This window comes from Primulina huaijiensis, chromosome 9, assembly GCF_012295235.1.
Source record: "Primulina huaijiensis isolate GDHJ02 chromosome 9, ASM1229523v2, whole genome shotgun sequence".
Classification (NCBI taxonomy): Eukaryota; Viridiplantae; Streptophyta; class Magnoliopsida; order Lamiales; family Gesneriaceae; genus Primulina; species Primulina huaijiensis.
In genome coordinates, this window is record NC_133314.1 from 4,550,062 (window position 1) to 4,572,674 (window position 22,613).

A 22,613-nucleotide genomic window follows, 5' to 3' on the forward strand; every position below is an offset into this window, starting at 1 on the left:
CGCCCGAGCGGTAGAAAATGACCGCCCGAGCACAAGTGTTGAATAAGTTAAGGGCTTGGACAGAAGGTTCCGCGCCCGAGCGGTAACTTATGACCGCCCGAGCGCCGCCTGAGAAACAAGAAGACTAAGCCACTTGTCCTAGCCATGCAAGAGATATATATATATATAATGTCTCCAAGTGCTTCAGAAAGGAAAAGAAAGAACGAGGAAAGTTTCAGGAGAAAGCTTCATATTCCTTTGAAGACTATTATTGTGAGTTGTACAATCCAACCGTTAGAAATTCAATCCGAGTTTATTTCTGTGCTCCTCTCGTCAAGAGCTACAAAAAGACGTAAGTTTTCTCATGTTTTGTTATGGTTTGAAATTATGATATTGAAGGAATCGGATATGATTCATATATGGTATTCTTGATATAGTAGACATCGTATAATCGAAACCAGACTGAAGAACAGATACCGTATGAAATTGTTATGATTTTTAGAATGGATTTGATTGAGATTTGATATCAGATTTGTATTGTGATTGATTAGGAGTTGAGATTGATATCAGTTGACAATTGTATTGCTGGATCTATAGAGATTGTGCAGTTATGCCGTCGATATTGAATTAGATTGAGTATTGATCAGAACAGATATGAGTGAATTGAATATTGATATTATGCCTATTCGATATGTCATTTCAGATTGATATTGACAGCTTTGAATTTGAGACTTCGACAGAGCCAGAAATCGACGAAAGAAAGGTATAAATCAATATTTACCGGGAGATTGACTTACGTCAGATTGGACTTGAGTTTCCCTAAATCACATACTTGTATGTTATTGGTTTCATACCTTTATATTGTTTGAATGAATATGCTTAGTTTATTGATTTATAGAAAAGCAGAGAATAGCCGATAGCTATTGAGTGAGAGTCGCTGACAGAGGTGTCAGATTATGACAGAGTGATCATTGGCCCATTGCACATTGTCAGAGTAGGCATTGGCGGATATGCCAAGTCTATGGCGGATATGCCAAGACAATGGATATTTGATTTATATCGATGTTGCTTAGGAATGGATCGATTCCTATCGCGGAAATTCGGTATATTGTAATATCCAGGAACCGAGATCCCTAGATTAGAGATGAGTCGAGTCTGAAATGACGAGTCAAAGAGTTTTATCTGTATTCACTAATGTGTCATAAATTATGATTTATGTTTTGTGATACATGGTTTATGCTTTCACATATGATTTTATGTATTGTATTGATTCATTGTCTATACTGGGATTTTATTCTCACCGGAGTTATCCGGCTGTTGTCGTGTTTGTATGTGTGCATGACAACAGGTGGGACAGGATCAGGGTCAAGAAGAGGATGAGAGAAAGGACAAGTTAGCGTAGTGATCCGGATCAGAAGTAGTTAGGTTTCAGCACTTGATATATAGTAGTTGAACCCTAGTGTCGTTTGTTGTATGCTGTACAACACTTGTACTTTTATACTGATGTGTATACTAGACTGATTCCATTACGTTCCGGATTTAAAAAAAAAAATTTAGACCCTGTTTATCTTAATTGATTGGATTAGTCCCAAAGAATGATTAAGAAATGAATTAACGTCCGGGTCCCCACAGCAACAATTCACTGTCTTGTTGTGAGAAATTTTAGTCTTCTGATAACTTTGTTTCCTATGTATGATTGGTCAAAAAGATCTTTTGATATAACTAATTTGGTGGGTAGGATTGTTTTTCTCTTTGAGAAGTCCGGCTCTAAGACCAATGCACTAAGACTTGTAGAGTCTGGTTGGACTAGATTATGTCCGAATGTAGTATTTTAGTAGTCTGGTCTTGGAGATGATCTAGCTAGATGTTCTATCTAGTTGAATGCACGATGTGATCCAGTTTGAGAAGTCCGGTGCAAGTAATGTTGTAAGGCTTCTTGAACTCCAGTTCCAACACTCGTAAATACATTAGAAATACGGTTGGATCCTACAATAGTTAGAGAATATTTGTTGTCAGTAAAACTAAGAGATTGCAATCAAACAATTATTATTATTATTATTAGGTATCGACGTACATGTGTTAAGTGTGTAACCTAATACATGAGATAGACACATTGGTTATGTGTAATATAACACATGAATAAATTGATAACCTATCTATCTAATATTTGAAAGAGGTAAAGAAATATAATTAAATTTAATAAAATTTGTTCAAGTGTTAAGGCGTGTTGAATGTAAATTCATATTAAGATTTTACCAAATGAATGTAAAGATTAGCCAATCTACTAAAATTGGCAATAATCAATCAAAATTATTGTAACATAAGAAAAAACTATATAGTTTGCCTAGTACCAAATCTATTGTCATTGACAATGTGCCATGTCCTCGTGCACAATGAGCCTCGAAAATCATAAATAAAGATCAAGGCACATCCAGAATATGGGGCAAAAAATTGGAGAGGAGCAGGATCCGAAGCGGTGGCTCAACCCCATCCCGAGTGTCAAATTGCACATGAATGAAGATGATTTCAAAAATGTAATAGCTTCATTCAATGCAAAAACAATGTACAAGTCCAACTCTTTTTGTGTTTTGAGGTAAAATGCAAGATTTGATAAAATTATGTAGATCTGCATTTCATTTTAATCCTAAAATTCAACTTATCCATCCATCAACAGACCTCAAGCAAGAGGATATCAAAAGAGTAATAATAGCGCAAAAAAGAAAACAGTAACCTTATCGGTATTCACATGAGTGTGCACGTTGAGTGTACAACATATCAAAACGGATCGAGATCTTTGTATATGTCAAAATGTTTTTGGGTCTGTTAAATTTCGAATCTCTCTCTGCGTATTTTATACTTTTTTATAATCAATACGATGGCTTCCAAATTCTCGTACATTGGAGTTATTTGAAATTCAAATTATAATCAATCTTCATTTGCGAACCAATTTTAATCATCCGACCTCATTATTTTTATAAGGAATTTTTAACATGTTCATCATTTTAACCAAGCCAACCATTCGAAATTTAATAATTGTTTTTTTTTTTTTGGATAAATATCAATTTTTGGTCATGTATATGTTGGTGGTTAACTTTATTAGTCATATATCTTTTATTTAATCAATCATAATCTCGTAACTGTATTTCAATTATCAATTTTAATCAGTCTCATTTAAATCGTGTAATTAAATAACTAATATCATAGTATTTTTTTTTATAACTATATGGTTAAAAAAAATATTTCGTAACATACACGCGTGTACGTAATTATTAAAAAAAACAAAAATGAAATGAATCAATTGATTTTATGAATTTAACGAGAATGACTAAAATTGAATGTCAAATCAAAATTATATGACCATAAATGATTCAACAAAAATTATAAAATAAAAAATGTCACGACCCAATACATACCTAAAATAGAAAGGTAATACATTTTCTATAGACCAAAAATGAAACAATTTGGTCGGATTATATCATATCAAAGCCCAATTTATAAGCCCAAAACATGGAAAAATACTAGGGCACAGTTGTCTATTTTCATTATCCTTTTTCACGTACGACTGCTCCCACGATTGAATCACTGCTAACAAACACTCTTCTCGAAAATCCAAGCAAAAAGGTAAAAGGAAAAGGGAAAATGGAAGGAGGGGATGAAGGAGTTGAGGTGGCGGTGGACTCGAAAGACATGCAGCAGCAGAGCAAAGCCTTCGACAAACTCACTGATCGAGTGGAGGATCGCCAGCTCGATTCTACCCGCGTCCAGGAGGTCGATTCTCTCCGTTAAGCTTATTTATTGAATTGGATTGATCGTATTAGGATATGGGTTTTTGGTATTGTTTTGATTTTTTGTGGGTTTTTGGTTTCAGGCAATGGCTTCAATCTATGCATCAAAAGAAGCCGACATTCAAGCAGCCAGATTGAGGTTCCTTATGAGCTTTCCTTTTTCTTTTTTCCTTTTATATTGGATATTGCTATCTGGTGAGTTGAAATTTTCAATAATTGCTGGTTCTTTAGTATTAAAATCGAAATTTTCTATGTCAACGCAGAACCTTGATCGAAATTTTAGTGAAAAATAAATATGCGGAAGATAATGCTTGGACATGTGAATCATGGAAGTTTTGCATGCTTTGATATTTCTACCGAAAGATCTAAGTGGACATTGAATGATGAATTAGTTTGTAGTATGTATTTGTAACTCGTGGTAAGCCAGGTGGTGATCTTTTTGTTACTAGGAGAGTCCAAATGCAAAAGGCTAGCCTTTTAGGTGTTAGAGCTCTTAAATCTTATTAGTCAATCCTTTGTTGTGAATGTTGTGGGCTGGCATGCGTAGAGGTGAGCCTTATCTTGCTTGAAAAGATAAAGCCTTGTGTTCGGTTATTCAGTTGACAGCACAAGAGTAGCCGGCAACCGGAGACCATTTTTTAAGAATATATTTGGGTTAGTTCCGACCTTGTTTTGTTAACAATTCTAAAATCTATAATTTTGGTTAAAACCCCTGGAAGACGGGGTACAGTGAGATGGTACTTCTTTAGACCGTGAAACAATTATAGACTTTAAGGTTCATCTGGTTGTATTCAAGTTAGCTTTGGAGTAGTTTCTTTTTCATTTTTTTTTTGGGTTTTTGGTGAAAAAAATTAATTTCTCATAGACTTCAGCACGGGAATAAGAAATTACAACGATTGTTAACTGAAGAGGATAAAAAAAATTGACCTGATTTTAATCCTCTAGTGTTATTTGTCAAGAAATCTTGTTTTCAGTTGTATTGTAAAGATCAAGAATGAAACAAATATACTAATCTGTTGCTTGGGCTTTTTATTGACCAAGTCCGAGTTGGGGGTTTAGTCACAATTTGTCAATTTGGTATTTTCTCCACACGATGTTGAACATGCTTGTTATTTTCAATATGGGTTTGGTTTGGGAGAAACATATAGTTGTCGAGATTGTTGCTCTATTTGGTCAACTCGAGATTGAAAGTTAGCAAAGGTTGAATTATTATTTTTTTCTTTTTCATCTAAGCTTCAAATTCCGGTACTTGATCCCATGTTGCATATTGGTTGCGTGACCCCCGTGAAAACTCTGTTGGGTTTTATGACAGGGAGAAAGAGTTGTCAGCTGTTAAGATCAATCCTGCTGATGTTGATATCATCGCAAACGAACTAGAGGTTAGTGTCTGATTTACCATATATTTTTCACTTAATTCAAAGTTCAATAGCATAATTTGGGATTGTCTAAAATCTTGGGAACAGCTGGACAAGAAGGTAGCTGAAAGGACATTGCGGGAGCATAAAGGCGATGCTGTTGCTGCCATTAGATCCTTGCTTTATTGAGAACTCGTTGTCTGAAATATAGCAGAAATTTTTCAAAATCTTTGAAATGTTGTGTTCTTCATTCCAAAATGGGCTTGCTGCATTCCATACAGTATTACAGTATATAATTTACACGCATCCTTGTCCTTTAGGGTGTGCGTGATTGGTAGCATATTGGTGATTAGTTTTCTAGTTATAGATGACTTGAAACCGCTGGTATGGGTTATTGGTGGGGACTAATGCGATTTAATGAGTTGAGGATTTAATTTGTTTGTTTTGTGTTATTGATGAAAGGATAATTCATTCATTTTTATGTGAATGAACAGTTTTACTTTTTTTTTAATATAAAAAAAACACTTTGTAATTCAATAAATTGATCCTAAATTTGTCAATACACAAAATAATTTCATTACCAAAAATATTATATATTTTTTAATTTATAGATATTATTTCATTGTTTTGATATAATCGAAAATTTCAAATTTCATATCAAATATTTCAGTAAATTCGATATTTTTCGATATAATAACGATATTTCGAAAATTCGATTTTTTTTTATACTCCCCGAAAAAGTCCAATAAATGGATGCATTTTGGGGTATTGCAATAACGGTAGTAGCATGAAATTTTTTCCAGAATCTCGAAAAAAATTCATTATTAAAGCCGCACAACATGCATCACACCACGAATGACTCTTAAACAAAAAATGGTTGCAAACAAAACAAAATCCTTTTCATTTACTTACAACTTCCTTGGATGGAGTTTTTATCAAATTTACCCAAAAATCTAAAAGAGACTTGAAACTATAACATAACCCATTGCACCTGCCACAACGCATGGTGTTCCTCCCATGAAGACTTTTGCCCAAAATGACAAGAAAGTCACACATCCAAATGCTAACGTAATATCGATACAATTGGTAGGCAAAAGAAGATCGATGAACCATACAGCACGCTTGATGTCTAGAACACAAAATGGTATCTGAAGACACTGGATGTGCACAATTTGCAGATGAGCTCTGGCTGTCATCATATAGCCAAATACAGCCATGGACCTCACAAAAACATTGTTAACAAATCTGCTGCTGCTGCCAATTGTATCATAAAAGCTCGGGGTCGAACAACGGTCTACAGATCTTTTTGGCTGGCATCTCCCGAAGCACCTCGAAACTGAATTGCGTATTGTCTCTGCACTTCTCTCAGCTTGTCCATTAATTCCTGGAAAGAGGGACGGAGTTGTGGTTCACTGAAAACACACCAGAACAGTCCGTTCGTTAGAAAAATTTATGGAACAAAAAGATATATTGATACAGAGGAGGATTAAAAAACTCCGAGGAGAACATCAGATTGTAAAGAATATATAAATATAAATATAATAAATATATACCTCAGCCAACAGGACTCAATAATGGATGCCCACTGCGGATCGACATCTGTTGGCATCTCTAGGCGTCGATTCATGAAGCCAACAGCCCCAATTACCTGCAAGAATCACTAAGAACTTAACCAATGTCGAGAGATACCCAAGAAGATTAGACCACTTCGAGCAGCACAAAAAAGTCCATTCCCCAATCTGACTTTTAAATAAGTTTTCCAGAAACAGACAGTACCTGCATCGAATTGAGATTCTCCCAAGGGATCTTTTGTGTGACAAGTTCCCATAGAATAACCCCATAGCTGTATACATCAGCCCTGATCAATACAAACAAGAAGTAACGTGTTCAGAAACGAAGATTTTCATGATTGTAATTCAGGCAAAAAACATATTCAATTATGGTATCCACTTGGCCATACTTCTCATCCGAAGGTTCGTTACGAAGAACTTCTGGAGCCATCCACTGAGGCTGCATTTCCAAAAGTTGTTTGTCAACTTTATACATTCAGGATCACGAAGCACTTTGAAATGCAATAACATAACAGAAAGAGCCATAAGTTCCAGACAAGTACCGTTCCTTTCCCAGTTTTTGTTGTCAAATAGGTTTCATGCTTAAGACGCGACAAACCAAAGTCACCAACCTATTCAAAAATTCATATTCACATTAAGTCATCGAAAGGCTTGACAACGCATGAGAAGAGATGCAAAGACTGACCTTGACAGTCCAGTTCTTATCGACAAGAAGATTGGACGACTTCAAATCACGATGAATAATAGGTGGATTACAATGATTAAGATAATTCATACCACGTGCCTGCAAAAAGATGAACCCACGATGATAATTATGAACGCATTATATCTTACAAGTTTCTAGTCCTTCAAAAAATGTTGAAATTTTACCATTCGCTAGCGGTCTAGCCGCAAAAGGGGAGAATAAATAGTAAAACAGCGCATTAGATATAACAATCCAATGATCAGCACTTACTATATCCAAAGCCATGAAAATACGCCGTCTCCAGTCCAGTTTTGTAGCATTCCTCTGTAGTAAACGGAACAGACTCCCCCTAGATTAAATAAAGCATGTAAATTAAAGCAGTGCTAAAGTGCTCATAGATTAATCAATGAAGGTGCCATAAAACCGTAAGGAATATAATGAACTGATGATGTAATAGAGTAAGATACAAGCAGAGAGCACACCGTGGAAGAAACTCTGTGACAATGCAAAGCCGTTGAGGTGAAGCGACTGCACCCATAAAGAGCAGAATATTTGGATGACGGAGTCTTTTCATAAGAGAAACCTTAAAAAAACAAACACAAAATCTTAAAATGGTTCATATCGACCTTGTAATATCCATTTTCAGGATTACATTGTTTATATCTCTAAGGATGTGGATGCATGAGTAGGCATATCAAATAAATATCACAAATCGTAGATCAAAACCTACAATAATTGCATGCCTACCTCCTGTCTGAAGGAAAATATCAAATCATCTGAATATTCTTGTCTGGAGAATACCTTGACAGCGACATCCTGCACAATGTATAATTTTGGTCTATCGTGAGATATGGGCGTTTACTAGGACAGCAAGGAAATAAGTTCAGAAAAAATGCACCCTTAACATACATGCACAAACGCTTTTCTACTTTGAAACGTCAAACAAGAAACTAATATATGATAGCTCAAAATTAGCAGAGGTGATGACTCAAGCCAAAACTGCAGCAGCGAGATTCTTTGGAATGCAAATAAAAAATAATTTCTAACTGAAGAAGGTACTATTCCAAGGATTAGAGAAAAATGATTCAAAGAATAAAACTACACTTCATGTGCTATAATATGGAAATTGGTGATGCTTAAATTGTAAATTTTTGGGGCTAGAGAAGAGATTTCTTAAAGAAGGGCCGAAGAACATACCGATCCAAACCACAGAGCGTGATATACAGTTCCACAAGAACCTGCCAAAACAAATTGAAGATGTCAAAAAGTTATTATTCCAAAACAAGAAACAACTGGTTATAGTAAACATCAGAAAAAATGTCAACTCAGAAATATCAGCATATGTATAAGTAACATGTTGCAGACAAAAAGTAGCAAAAATTTATCAGTGAACTTTCAAGCACTCCAAATTTTATATAAGTTTGCTTAAAATCACAGGTTCCTGGTGCATATAGAGAAGAAAACAAATGATGATTTAAAGAATAATGGTTGACACAATAAAAAAATAAAATCCACTAACCTTGCCCGATCTGTTCTCCAAGAGTTAAGTCCTCCCACAAGATTTCATAATCCAAGCTGTCCGAATCCATATCCACTTTATTTACAGCACCGCTGCTGGTACTTCCACAACTGCTTGCACTGCTGGTGCTGTTAACATTGGCTGACGAGGACCAAGATCCATAAGCCTCATTGTTAGACATCCGATTGGTTTCCGTAACCTGAGTTTCTGATTTTGATGGGGAAACAGCACTCTTTGGCTGCCCCAACTCATTTACATGATCATTGTTTAACCATGGCCAGCTAAAAAGGGGTGACTTTGATTCTGTTCCATCATGTTCATGTCCTTTCCATGGCCACGCCAAAGCTTTCTTACCTATCCAAGCCTCTGCCTTTGAGGTAAGCATCCTCGAAATATTTGGTTTCCCGTCACTCTCATCACCAGAATCACGAAATGGTTTAGTTGGGGAATGTTCCTCATGACTAACACCAGAAAACATGCCAAATGGAGAAAGATGTATATCTCCTCTAGGTGTACTAGCTCCACTTGATGCCGCATCCTCTCTATGGTCATACATATTTGCATCTGAGATACCATGGTCACTGTGATGACTATCGAAACCGCCACTTTCATGATCCAAATCATTCTCTGCAGTCTTCATTTTCGACTTAACCTTGTTGCTCACTTTGGAAGCCTATTGTAAGAGATGAAGTTAGCAATTGCTGCATTAAAAATATTCATACAAGATATTAAATTAGATAGCCCACCAAATTTGATATTTTGGAGGCAATTGCCACTTGTAAAGGTTGCTGAGGATCAAGCCCAAGTGCTGCCGAAGCAATGCTCCTGGGCCTGCCAAAACTTGAATCTGTATCCAAGTGTCTCTGCCCTGATGTTGTGGCCTTTGTTTCTTGAAAAGGTTTGGAATCACTAGATACACATATAATCCCAATCAAGGTACCATCATCATCATAGAAAGGGGTATTAGTTGCCACAACCAAAAATCTATCTCCTCTCTTTGTTCTAACTGGAAACTTGCCAGTCCAACTCTCTCCCATCATCACTCGATGGACAATGTTGCTAGCAACAGAAAAATCTTTAGGATCAGTTAATAGCTCAATGGCATCCTGCTCCAAAGCCTCCGAGGCAGAATATCCATAGAGATTTTCAGCACTTCTATTCCTGCAAATTGTATATAGAACCTTACTCAGAATGAAATAGAGAATCAATCAGTGATTTCAATTTTAAGTTCAAAAAATATAAAACTTTAAGACATCCCCGGACCAATCAATTGGAATAAGAATCCATTGATTTTTTCAATCTCTATTTTTTTAGATATATGATGTGGATTTACATTTACAATTAGGAGCTTAAATTAACAGACAAACACATAAGAATAAATAACTAGGTATCTATCCCCAACTATTGAACATGAAATGCATTACCAACACAGTTCCACAAATCCACGTGATGAATCCAAAAAATTAAATCCAAAACCAATCAATTCCCTCAAATATGATAACGGGCAAAAAAGTCAATACTTGTCCAAAACTAGAAAGCAAAAACAGTCCAAAAGAAGAAAGTGCAGTTCAGTTTCCCCAACTAACCAGTAAATTATACGACAATTTAGATCAAATATATGCACTGACTGCCCCATTGACTGCAATATATTCAAATACTGTTTATCTGTGAACTTAACAGCCGCCGGACCACCACCACTCCACGCTTCCTTATTCTCCCTCTGCAGCGGGGAAGCGTGACGAAACGATGCAGAACCCTTTTTCCACGCAGCTATTAGACCACCATCTCGGCCACCCGCCCTCCTCCGAGGGGTTCGCTGGGGGGAAACCGATTGAGCCCTGTGCTTTTGACGATAACCAGCGGCCATAATTTCAGCTGCGGATGAAGTGATGAGCTTAGACATCTCTTGCTTCAAGTGGGCATGTCCCAATTCTAATTCGTGAATCTTCTTCAGAAGCTCCTCACCTGGCGGCACCGCTGGCGCTGCTGACTGTGTTGCACTATTCTCCATCACCAACAAATTTCTTGAGTCACTCTCGAAATGAAATCATTCAACCGAAAAAACGTAAAAAAATCATCCTGATCACACTAATCCACCAAGGCGGAAAACCCTTCAAAACTCAAATCTTAAAGCTACACGCCCGGATTAACAAGATTTCTTAAAACCCTTTAAAGGTCGAAATCTTGAAAACCATTAAAGGAACCAATGGTGACCCAATATCAGAATGGATTCTGCAATCTACAAGACGTATACCTTCACACGGATCTTAGACCAAGATGACTAATCCTCTTTCCCTTTAAGGTATTTTCTATGGATTTATAGATCTGAATTCTTATGTACTGATCTCTAATCAATGAAAATTTAATTTAAAAAAAATGTGACTTGGAGCTAAGAAAACAACTCTTTTGACGTTTTCCCTATTCCCTCTCCACCTTTAGATTTTTTTGATCACTTTCCATAACATGCCTACTTTTTCTTTTTTTTCTTTGTCTGCTTTCCGTAGCTCTGGCGTAGGAGTGGTTCACCGTCATACTCAAAGAATATCTCCATGGATGCGCGTGTGGTGAACGTGCTATGCTTGCCAATGGATTCCCATAGAGTGATTGACTGTAGTAGCTGTGAGCGACACGTTGAATTGTCGCGCGTGAAGAAACATCATTGTTTTATAGACTATTTATTGGACAATGATCTTAATTATCTTATTTAATAATGCTAAATGTAAAATGAACGTCGGTATTATCATTAAATCGATATTTACCACTATATTATTCTATTCAATTTATTACGAGAATTTAATTAAAATAATTTATTATATATATTTTTCAATTATTCACTTGACACAAAAATTTTAATACGAAAAAATTGAGCACAAACAAAATATAATATTAAACAAAAGCAATAAATTGAAGTGTCAATTCAAATGGATTCGAGTTAGGTTGAAGAAAAAGTATACAAAAAATATGTCAACTCGAACCTGAAACAATACGACAAGTCTAAACTCAAACTCGAACTAACTCGATTTGATTTTTATCATTATTATTTTATTATTTAACAAAATAATAAAATGAAATTATGAAAATTCAAAACATAAAAAATTATAATTATAATAAAATATTGTAATGTAAAAACATGATAATAAATTTTTTTATCTAAATATAATATATGTTTCATGTGTTTAAAAATTTAAATTTAGTAGTCCAAATGATTAATTAATCCAAAAATAACTTTAAAAAATTCAAATATTTACAAAATAAATATTACACGTTTAAAATTTAAATTTATGATATTAACATATAATAAAAGATCTTCAAAAATAAATAAGTAACTTAATTATTGCAAGATCAATTTATAGATCTTTTTATATTTTTTTGCACTTTTCAAATTGTTGGAATATTATAAGTTTCAAAGTTTGACAATTAAATATGCAAGAGAACTGAATAACCAAACTGATTGGACGTTTTCAAGAAATCGTAACAGAAAGAAGATTTAAAACCGATGACATAAACTTCAGTAAACGAATTGCTAATAGAACTGAAGACTTCGCTTAACTGAACTGGAAAATCTTTTTTAACTTGAAGTATTCTAAACTGAAATGACATAAGTTAGAACGAAAGCTGAACTGATCTATCGACCAGTTGACTCCTAATCAGTTAGCCACGTCATCAGTTGTAGTATCAATCGACAGACTGACAGCTCGTACCAAAGCAGGACAGATGAAACAGAGCATAACAGTCTGATACTTCGTACCACTATAAGATAAAGTCATCAACTTGAACTAAATGACGATTCAACGGATATTAGTCATTAAATGCATTCAGTGTGACTGTTGGAATCGGAGACTATATATAGCTTATCGATTCAGTTGACGAAGGTTGGTGAAAACATAATGGACAAATTATCTGTGAGGCCCATTTACTCTAACGACAATTAATGATCAAACAATAATGGTTTGATTTAAAACTGCAGCGGAAATGGTTTAAAGTACTTTAAAACAGACCTCAGGGCCTAGAAAAATTTCGACATGACCTCCCCTTAAGCAGGACATCCCGGAAAACTCAAGCAGCATTTTATATCAAAATATACTCCAACTAGAGTCATAAAAACAAAAACAAAAGTCAACAACCATAGCCGCACTGGCCAGGACTAAACAGAAATTAAAACTTACCACATACTCACCAGATCATAAGAATCATAGGGTCGACTCAGAACATCACAAAAACAACCAAATATCACTACAAATACACGGGGCATCTCCCCGGCAAATAAACTACAATACAAGACTGAAACAACTCAAGACATACATATAGACTAACTGGGAGACTCCACTAAACAGAATCAAGCAATCCAACCTCAATCCCGAGCTCCACTGGCGGAACCTCGGCCTGATCCTGCAAAACGACTCGGGAGATCTACCATGATGCCCAATAGCAACCACAGCAGCCCCCCATTAAACAACTGAGGTTAGGATTCTTGTATGAAACAGTTCAACAATAACAACAATAATCATAAATCATGCATAATCATATAATAAAATGTAATATGCAATGCATGAAATGCTCAACGAATAATCGAGATAACAGGAGCCAACAAACGGTACGATAACAACTGGAATAATGCTCGAGCAACAACACAGGGAGGGGAGCTACATCGTCATGCAGCTAAACCGCCCTGCCAAGTATGCGAGGTATGCCAAGCTATGCTGAATAACACCCCTGACTCGGCCTCCATACAGCTGATACGATATAACAGGATGGCACAACAGAACAACTAGATGACACAATCCCAGCGCTCACCTCAAAAGGTTGCACTAACCACGAGATTGTTCAATCATATCTACGGTCTCATGTGTATAGGCCTATCAGCCACACAATGATCCCGAGATACACAACAGTGCCCGATAACAACGGATATCAACAATAGGCTAACAAGAACGATAGGGCTTAACATGAATGTCATAACTGTATGCCCGATGCTAAATGCCAATAATATGTCATAATAATAAACATACATCAAAACGAGGGCATTTAACAATTTACAACAGTCAACAAGTCATAAACACGATCCATGTAACACAGAATGACAATTAAACATAATTTATGTTTTACCGTCATATGTTACCGAGCTGTAACATACTTATACCAATTGATAACGACAACAAGCTCAACTTTGATCTCCTCGGCCTAACAATAAGATGATATAACAAGTCGAGTAAATTTCCAATTCAATACCATATTTCCAAATTTCAGCTTGTACATATACTAAGTTTTAAGGTCAAAACTTAACCAAAACTTAACCAAAATATACTTATCATACATGGTTGACATCCTAACTTAAATACTCATATTTCATCAGAAGATGTCAACAAGAAATTCAATCATCTTGACATGGATAAACATCCACAGCCAGAATCTAGAAAAATGAATTCTGTTACAGTTTCAGATTCGGCACCTATGACCATAAAATTCATATCTAATTCATTTTTGATCCAAATCAATATCCGCTAATTGGAAATGAAAGATACTCAATTATCTAAGTTTCTCCAGTTGAAACCATCTTCAGAATCTCGGTAGATTATTTTCAGAAGTTTCAAGAACACACTGCTACTTCCGAATTCGCGGACAGAATATCATACACTGAGCAGTTCCAGAAAAAAAGCATAACTTGCTCAATTCCTAATGGAATTTAATGAATCTTATACCATTACAAAGACAACGCATAGCTCTACAACTTTTTTTTAATCAAAAACCCAGAATCCGAGTGCAAACATGCCATAAACCCGAATTACAGTAGGTATTGTACACAGCTCCAACACAGAATTCCATTTTGACACATTTTGGTAGAAAAATCATATCAAATCCGTTTCTTATCAAAATTCGATGATTCTAGCGGCTATAAATAAAAAAACCTAAAGCATTACAAAGTTTATTTAGGTCATTTCTACAAATTCAAACTACGAAAATCGCAGCAACACAAAACACTCACCCCAAAATCGGAAGAATTTGCGCAGAAACAGAGCACCCGAACAACAGCTTTGATCTACCCAAATCCTTGCTCAAACTTTGCAATTTCTGACTTGAATCGAAGCCTAGGATGTTAGAAAGACACCCTTTTAGACCGATCGATATTTAGACGCCGGACGGAGGAGATATCGCCACTTTCCCGTAGCTGCTCCAAGGGTTGCGAAAATTTGGGTTTGGGGAAGTTTCTTTCTTTTCTTTTACCTTTAATTCCTTCTCTCTCATCAAGGTAAGTGGTGTATATGTATATGTATATATTGTGTATTTGGTTACTAAAATAGTAACTCAAGCCCATCTATCCCTGTCTGAATTTATTTTGCTCTCGTGTGTTATTTAAACTCTATATGTATTTTATATCGTTAAATTCTCCGATATTCTAAAATACATATTTTTAACACACTTATTGAATTTATTTGGCATAAATAATTATTTTAATTGACAACTCAATAATTATTCTAATTATGCCAAAATTACCGGATAATTAATTACAGGGCCTTACACTATCTACAATCATCAATCAGTTGCGATACATTTCTCGAGCATTTTTAAGTTATAAATCGCATACTTAAGCTCTTATTTCTTTATATTTATTTGTAGCATTCAGGCTTATAAGGTCCAAAATGCGATAACGTAATTCAACTGCATGTAAATCTAGGAAAAAATAAAAAATGCCTAATTAAATTATTTGAATTGCATTTGTTAAATGTGGTAGGCATGTTTTCATGTTTAAAGTAGGGTTTTCTATTAGAATGCATAAAACTGTGTTTTCAAGGGTTATTCGAGACGCGACCGAAGAATGGAGATCGGAGATTGTAAAGGGAAAATATTTTTATTAAATGATTATTTTTAATTATTTAATATATGACATATTAAATATGAAAATTTTGAAAATGTGTCTTTTGAGATGTTTTTACATACTGAGTCGTATTTTAAACTGGTAATCGATTTTTGACAAAAACAAGGACTTTTTGGAGAATCGGTTAATATTTTCAAAAACTTTCCTAAACAAAATATATTCTTACATTATAATGGATTTAATGGACCTATTATACTAAGGTTATTGAGCCCGGCTTTTTACCCAATTATTTATATCAAAAGATTGAGTTTCTAAGCCTAAAACTCTTCATAACTCACGCCTCAAGCAATTAGAAACCTAGGGTTTCTCTCCCTACCACTAACACACGGACACACCCACGTTTTTGCTTCGTGACATCAGTTTTTGAAGGAAGAAAACGCAGCAAGGATTCTGCGTCTCTCCGGCAACGTCCTTTCGCGTCTAGAATTGAATCTTCTTGTGTGAATCACGCAAAGGCACACTTTATTCCTTCTTTTCTCATCGTTCATATCATATTATGTGTGAATATACATGTTTGCATGAAAAATATGATACCCTCTTATTTATTTTCATTTTTATGAAAAACACATGGAAAACCTTGATTTTCTTGCATGAAATTCATGATTATCATACGCACAAAGAAGCTGTCAGGTTAGGCTATTAAAGGGGTTGATTTTCAAAGGGTTTAGGGACCCTTAGATGCATAGTACGAGGTTGGAAAGGAAAGGGCAAGGGCTGGTGCGAAACCTAGGGTTTTCATGGGTTAGGACTTCAGCTTCTTTGATTATTGAATGGTACGGGTCTTGTGCGGTGTTGGGCTGCAACCAGGTGACCTAAGAGGGCTATGTGGTGGTCCTAGAGGGGGCAGAGCTGTGCTTGGCTCATTTGTAGGGGCTGGAGTCGCGCACCTTGATCGCACAGCTAGGGAGTGTGCGGGTTGAGGGCTTCTAGTGCATGGCAGGTAGGGCTGGTCCAAATGGGTCCTAAGGGGTTCAGTCTTGGTCCTAGGAGGGTTGGTTATAATCTGTACTTGTTGGTTAAGGATTAGGATCGAAGAACTTGTACTTGGTTAGGGCTAGGGTTTGGATGGAAAAGTGCAGAAATTTACAGAAGGTGTCTAGGCGATTTTGAGGGTTCAATTGGCTTGAATTAGGTTGAAAAGGTGTTGGTTAGGTGTTAATAAGCTATGGTGAAAGTTTGGTTAAGATTCAGGTTGGTTCGGGTTAAAATCGAGACTTCGGTTCAAGTTTTAAAAAAAATTACAAATTTAGTTAAGGGACTATGTTTACAACTAAGAAATTTTTATAGGTGTGTTTTAAGGTTTTAGGGTAAGTTTGAATGGATTCGGGTCGAAGTTTTGAGGTCCAGGGTAAAATGGGAAAACTAGGGTTTCAGGGGCAAAACAGTCATTTTACAACTGAAAAATGTTAGGAGTCTTGGCAGTGTCTTGAATGCTGTAATAAGTTTTAAAATGTTAATTTTGAAATAATATGGAATTTTATGATGAAAAATGATAAATGTTAAAAGACGTGTTGCATGTTTGGTTTAAAAGAAAACGATATCTATGCATGTATTCTTATAAAGTGATGGAAATGTTGAAAATGTTTTGAATGAAGTGACTTAATGTGACGATAAGAAAATGGGGATTCGTGAGGGACTAAGCCCCAGTGGAACCCATTCAGAGGACGAAGGCCCGTGGGAACCCATAACCGAATTTCCATAGACCAAGGCCCAGCAACGGGAAAGTGGTTGCTGGTGTCCCCATTAACTATAGGCCAAGGCACAGAACGAAAAAGTGGTTACTGTTGCCCAGTCGCATGGTACTATGGTTACAGCTGAGATTAATCAATCGACCGAAAGATGAAAAGATGGTTTGTTGAAATCTTAATTTTGGAGTTTGACAAATTAAGCGTGAAAAGAATGAACAAATGATCGAGATAACTGATCAAGAAAACTGAATGTAACTAAACTGAAGACTCGTAAACTGATAGTTTCCAGAACTGAAGATTAATGCGCATATAATCAAAGGCAACTGAAATAAGAAAAACTAACTGAACTGTGTAGTCAACTGGACAATCAGTTAAGACTGATCAATTACACAACAACCAGTTAATCCTATCAACTATAAAGAGTCAACTGATAAATCAGCTTGACATGTCTCAGTTATGGAATGTAGCTATCAAGCAACAATTCATACATAAAAAGACTGCAACTTTTAGAGAGAACGCCGCATTTTAGAAAAGATACAGTGTACGATTGTCAGAAGAATGTTGACGTGCCCAACGGATATAAAGTTTCAAAATGCATTCAATGTTACCGTTAGAAGCAAAGCCTATAAATGGATGAGAAGAAGTTACGAATTACCCAGTTATCAAGAACTCTACGCATATTAATTCTCAGTTAAGCTTTAAGTAAAAGCTCTCAAAAGCTCACGCTTATCATACATAGCCATAGCTTTCAGGCTATAATTTTCGAGTTTAAGCACAAACATTCATTATTGCCATATTCAATCTTGTATAGATCAGTTGTACTTAGAAATACACATCTGTTGAGTAATGAAAAATCCAAAATTTCAGGGGCCAAAAACGCCATTTCGAAAGTCTTGGGGACTCAAATGAAAATTTCGAAAGAATTGAAGAGTTAAAATGTAATTTTTCAAGAAATAATAGGGTCCATGTTGCGTGGTTTCTTGATTGCTCGCAAGTGCACGACGTCAAGTTATAGTAAAATGAAGTTTTGAGTACGAGTGTCGATCCCACGAAGAGTGTATATAAAAACGTATATCAGTGTTTGTAATTAAAATAGTCTCGACTTTATCTAGAAAAATCAGTAAAAAGGTTGGTTTACTTGGAATTAATAAATCACAAAATTATTAACTAATCACCGAATTTAGGAAAATATCAAGGAGATAAAATATCTAGAGAAATGATTTCACTAAGTTTCTACGATAATTATTTTCAGTTCAATTTATATTCACGAATTTCAATCATTTAATAGCCAAGAACACTTGTTTTATTCCCCATTTCCCAAGTAACGAATAAACTGTATCAATCAAACTTCGATTCAATTATTCCTAATAAAATCTAAGTTTAATTGATAAATGCCAACAATGCTCTTACCTAAGCCTCGCTAAAGTTATACGCCTTCTGAACGCTATGAACATTCAACGATGTGTTTCTAGTGATCTATAATCCTAATCCATCTCCCGAGTTATAGAATTAATCAGATAACATACAATTTATGGCCAGTAGAATGCAGTAGAATAAACACAAAGAACCACAATTAAATGAGAAGGAATTCAATCATATAAAAACCGAGTCAAATTATCGTATCCACAAAGCTACATCATCCTCTAGAATAGAAAATTAGTTCATGATGAAATATAAATAAAAACAACGCATGTTCAAAGTTTTAGACATCGAAATACGAGAAGATATAAATACGAAAGAACAGATAACAAATCCGAAGTGTCGTCTCTGACCCCAGATTCGTCGTTCTTCGTCTTTGTAATCGATCTTCGCGCTCTGGATCTTCGTCTCGTGTTAGCCCTTGCTCTCCTTTCTGTATTTTCTACAAAAATCGCCGCCTTTCTTTGAACCCTTGCTTTCTTTTTTTATTTCCCCCGTCGGGCCGTGAGTCGAAGCCCAATTAATCTTTGTTTCGCCGCTATTAGCGCCACGGCGCTGAATAAGTGGCACCTAGGCGCCCGTCAATTTTGAATGTTAGCGCCGCGGCGCTTGTTCCTTAGCGCCTAAGCACTTGTCTCTCGGCCTTGAGGCACCGCGGCGCTATGTGGGCAGCGCCTAGGCGCTTATTCTTCGGCAATGTTGCGCTACGGCGCTTATTGGGTAGCGCCTAGGTGCTCGTCTTTTGCACAAATGAGTGTTGTGGCTCTTGTTTTGGCGCTGCGGCTCTCTCAAAAACATCTCTGTTTGTTCTAAACCATCCCAATGTTGTATATCCCCTACACTACACAAAAAAACAAACATCAAGCATAAATCTGTTCGAAACCAGCATAGATCAAATGGATTAACATATAAATTAAGTGCAATTCTTGCACTTATCAAACCCCCCAAACTTGAACTTTTGCTAGTCCCGAGCAAAATAAAAGTAAAAATAGGAATGCAGACTCAAGCAAGAAACTAATGCTAACAGCTATAGTCATGGAGATGCAAGAAGTGACAGTGGTCTCAGATTTATTTATTTTCATATGATTCGTATTTACTCGAGAGTCACGTGCGTGTGTGATATGTCAATGTTTATTTACCTCATCGAATGCGCAAATAGATTCACAATGCCTAATCGCCTCATAAACTTAAGAAGTCCTCAGCTCAGTGCAACTCACACTTCATTAACATACACATTTACTTACACATATCACAAAAGACTTTATTGGTGATTATTTGGCTCAAAAGATATTCAACACAATTATACCAAAGATGAAGTCACACAATGAGATGCTTGCATGCAAGTTATTAAAGTCGATACACGTTAACCATGTTTATCATGTATCCATAAGCTTGATTTGAAATGTGACAAGGTTAATAGGTCTTGTAGGCTTGTAACGTTAGGCTACAGCTCATGGCTACAAGAAAGGTATGTAGATCAAAATTTGAGAGAAATATTTGAACTTCATCAATTTCACTCATTTTCATTCTCTTTTCATTCACCATCCACTTATTATTTTCTTCTCATTCGTATCCTTCATTTCCCATATATGTTCTTTTTCACCACTTTTGATTCACACACATTTTTTTTAATTTTTTTTTTGCATATTTACTTTTTTCTCTTTCTTCTCAAGGAGCACTTGAATCATTACACTACCAATGAACTTATTTCTCTCATAATTGGGTAGGATTGTAAGTGTATAAGCTTCATTAGGCAGTTGTTGTGGGATGTAGAATAGATACAAGTGTGGGATATTGTGTGTCATTGACACACACCACTTGATTCTTTAGTAGGCTCAAAATGGGACACTAGGGATACTTCTTTTTCGTTTGGTAGGCTCAAAACGGCTCCAAAGATCGCCTAAATCATTCCTATGTCACATATTATCCGTATTTTGCCTCGAAAAGTGTTCAAACAAGTTCTAGATTTCCATCAATTCATCAGTCAACTCATACAAACCAATCACATGCAATTTTCAATTAAAATGATATATGAGATAAATGCACAAAGAAAGGTCAAACATCTCAATCTACTCGAGGCTCAATGGGCTAACAATTGATAATGAATAAAGAAAGACGGCCCAAAGATATTGAGGAAAATTGCCTAGATCATCTCTGTGTTCGCAAGAGTGTCAGTCAATGTTGTGCGAGAATTACTAAAAATCAGACTTCTCTCGTATAATTAGCATCACAGGCACGCATATTGTCTCTAAATACCGATAATATCAACAAACATGACAGTGCAATAAAATGTGACTCCCAAGTAATCACGAATACATTCATGCTTCAGACTCACAATTTTATTTTCATCATCAACCTCACGATAGCTTATCCATGACTAGTCCTAACAATTCTAACATGCAATAAACAAATTTTTTTTTAACGACATTAAAGCAAAGCGCAGGAGATAACTAATCATGCAGATCCTAAAATAAAAACTGAAAATAAAACACTGAAACTGAGAAGTAAAGCAGAGTAAACGACAGTAAGTAAACGACAGTAAACTAACCCCCCCCCCCCAAACTTAAGTACGTGCATTGTCCCTAATGTATAGTAATAGAGCAAGAAAAAAAGGGGGACACGTACCTCATACAACGCGCTTCAGGAATTGCTGTCATCGCCTGACAGCTCAGTCTCCTCGTCATCATAATACTCCTCATCATCCTCGATAGGTTTATGTGAAAATGCCGGTGGCTGGGGAAATACGGCTGCAGGGTATTGCTGTGCAAGCACCTGATTAAAATCGTGCACGTAGTCCATGTGCTCTCGTGTCATCCGCCACTGTCGCCTCATAAGACGCTCGATGTCATCGAGACGCTCGTGCGCGATTTGTCCCCTCCCTGCACGTGCCTGAGGGACGGGAGGTGGCTGCGCTCCACTCCCTGAAGCCTCTCTCGGAGCACTCGTAATCTATCTTTGTCTCCGATCCCGCGGGAGTCTAGCAACCAGTAAGATGTCGCCTTTTGTATGCAATACAGCCTCGCTATCATCCCATATAACCCCTGCTAACCGACATAGATCCGTAATGGTAGAGAAGTGTGGCATACTCACAGTAGAAGTGCCCCGAGAAGCCTGCAACATCAAAGTCATAATCACGCGGCCCGCATCAACTGTTCTGCCGGTTATGATACAATAAACAACGGCTTCCCTCGCTTTTGTCATATCATATACGTGACCAAATGGCATCAATCGTGAGGCTACGAAGTGATACCAGTTGTATGCCTCTCGCAGGGAATGTGACTGGAGCTCATGGATTGTTCGATTTCCAAACCGTGCCCGGCTCACATAGTGTGGTAATGATCGTCTCATAAGGGTAGGCCTCTCGCATGAACAGTGTGTACCCATCTGTTTCGTAGTCTGGCATCGAATACAGCGAATTAATTGTTGTGCTATCGAAGGCAACCATGCGCCCCGAACCTTCACGTGATAATTTTCGTGTTTGACCTTTAGATTAGCATAGAATTCTTGCACAATGGAAATCACAGCGTCTGCCGGCGGTTGCAAAAAATCATCCCAATGAATATTTCTAGCAACAATCAATGTCGTGCAATCCGGGATGCTCTGATCCATCCCTCTTTCCCCCTGCATGCTTTTATCCTATAATTTAGAATAGTTTTCGGCAGCAACGGCATTCCAGAATCGTTGTCTATCAAAAGTAGCTGTAGACGACTCGCCCTCCCTTCGATTCAATCTGCTTGG

At 36.5% G+C, this 22,613-nt stretch overlaps 2 protein-coding genes across 3 annotated transcripts; one reads left to right on the forward strand and one right to left on the reverse strand.

Moving 5' to 3' along the window:
* The first annotated feature begins 3,493 nt into the window (after positions 1-3,493).
* On the forward strand, positions 3,494-5,564 carry LOC140984098 (uncharacterized). Of its 2 annotated transcripts, XM_073451281.1 has the most exons (4): positions 3,502-3,747; positions 3,848-3,903; positions 5,077-5,143; positions 5,228-5,564. In XM_073451281.1, exons 1-4 carry the CDS (start codon positions 3,619-3,621, stop codon positions 5,306-5,308), a joined length of 333 nt encoding a protein of 110 aa, XP_073307382.1. In that variant the 5' UTR covers positions 3,502-3,618; the 3' UTR covers positions 5,309-5,564. The 2 variants fall into 2 exon arrangements, with proteins under 2 accessions (XP_073307383.1, XP_073307382.1); XM_073451282.1 differs by lacking the exons at positions 5,077-5,143; positions 5,228-5,564 and adding an exon at positions 4,896-4,974 and having other exon boundaries at positions 3,494-3,747; positions 3,848-3,960.
* A 403-nt stretch (positions 5,565-5,967) lies between these two features.
* On the reverse strand, positions 5,968-11,339 carry LOC140984317 (uncharacterized). Its single transcript, XM_073451633.1, has 13 exons — positions 10,481-11,339; positions 9,641-10,055; positions 8,895-9,567; positions 8,573-8,613; positions 8,123-8,191; positions 7,858-7,958; positions 7,646-7,724; positions 7,376-7,474; positions 7,233-7,301; positions 7,080-7,129; positions 6,896-6,977; positions 6,673-6,767; positions 5,968-6,531 (listed from the first exon to the last, which is right to left on the reverse strand). Exons 1-13 carry the CDS (start codon positions 10,903-10,905, stop codon positions 6,414-6,416), a joined length of 2,316 nt encoding a protein of 771 aa, XP_073307734.1. The 5' UTR covers positions 10,906-11,339; the 3' UTR covers positions 5,968-6,413.
* Positions 11,340-22,613: the final 11,274 nt, after the last annotated feature.

Coding starts and splice junctions, on each gene's coding strand:
- LOC140984098 (XM_073451281.1), top strand. CDS start 3,619: ATGGAAGGAGGGGATGAAGGAGTTGAGGTGGCGGTGGACTCGAAAGAC. Junction 3,748..3,847: donor ATTCTACCCGCGTCCAGGAG/GTCGATTCTCTC, acceptor TTTTGGTTTCAG/GCAATGGCTTCAATCTATGC. Junction 3,904..5,076: donor ATTCAAGCAGCCAGATTGAG/GTTCCTTATGAG, acceptor GTTTTATGACAG/GGAGAAAGAGTTGTCAGCTG.
- LOC140984317 (XM_073451633.1), bottom strand. CDS start 10,905: ATGGAGAATAGTGCAACACAGTCAGCAGCGCCAGCGGTGCCGCCAGGT. Junction 8,614..8,894: donor TGGAGAACAGATCGGGCAAG/GTTAGTGGATTT, acceptor TTGTTTTGGCAG/GTTCTTGTGGAACTGTATAT. Junction 6,532..6,672: donor ATTGAGTCCTGTTGGCTGAG/GTATATATTTAT, acceptor GTGTGTTTTCAG/TGAACCACAACTCCGTCCCT.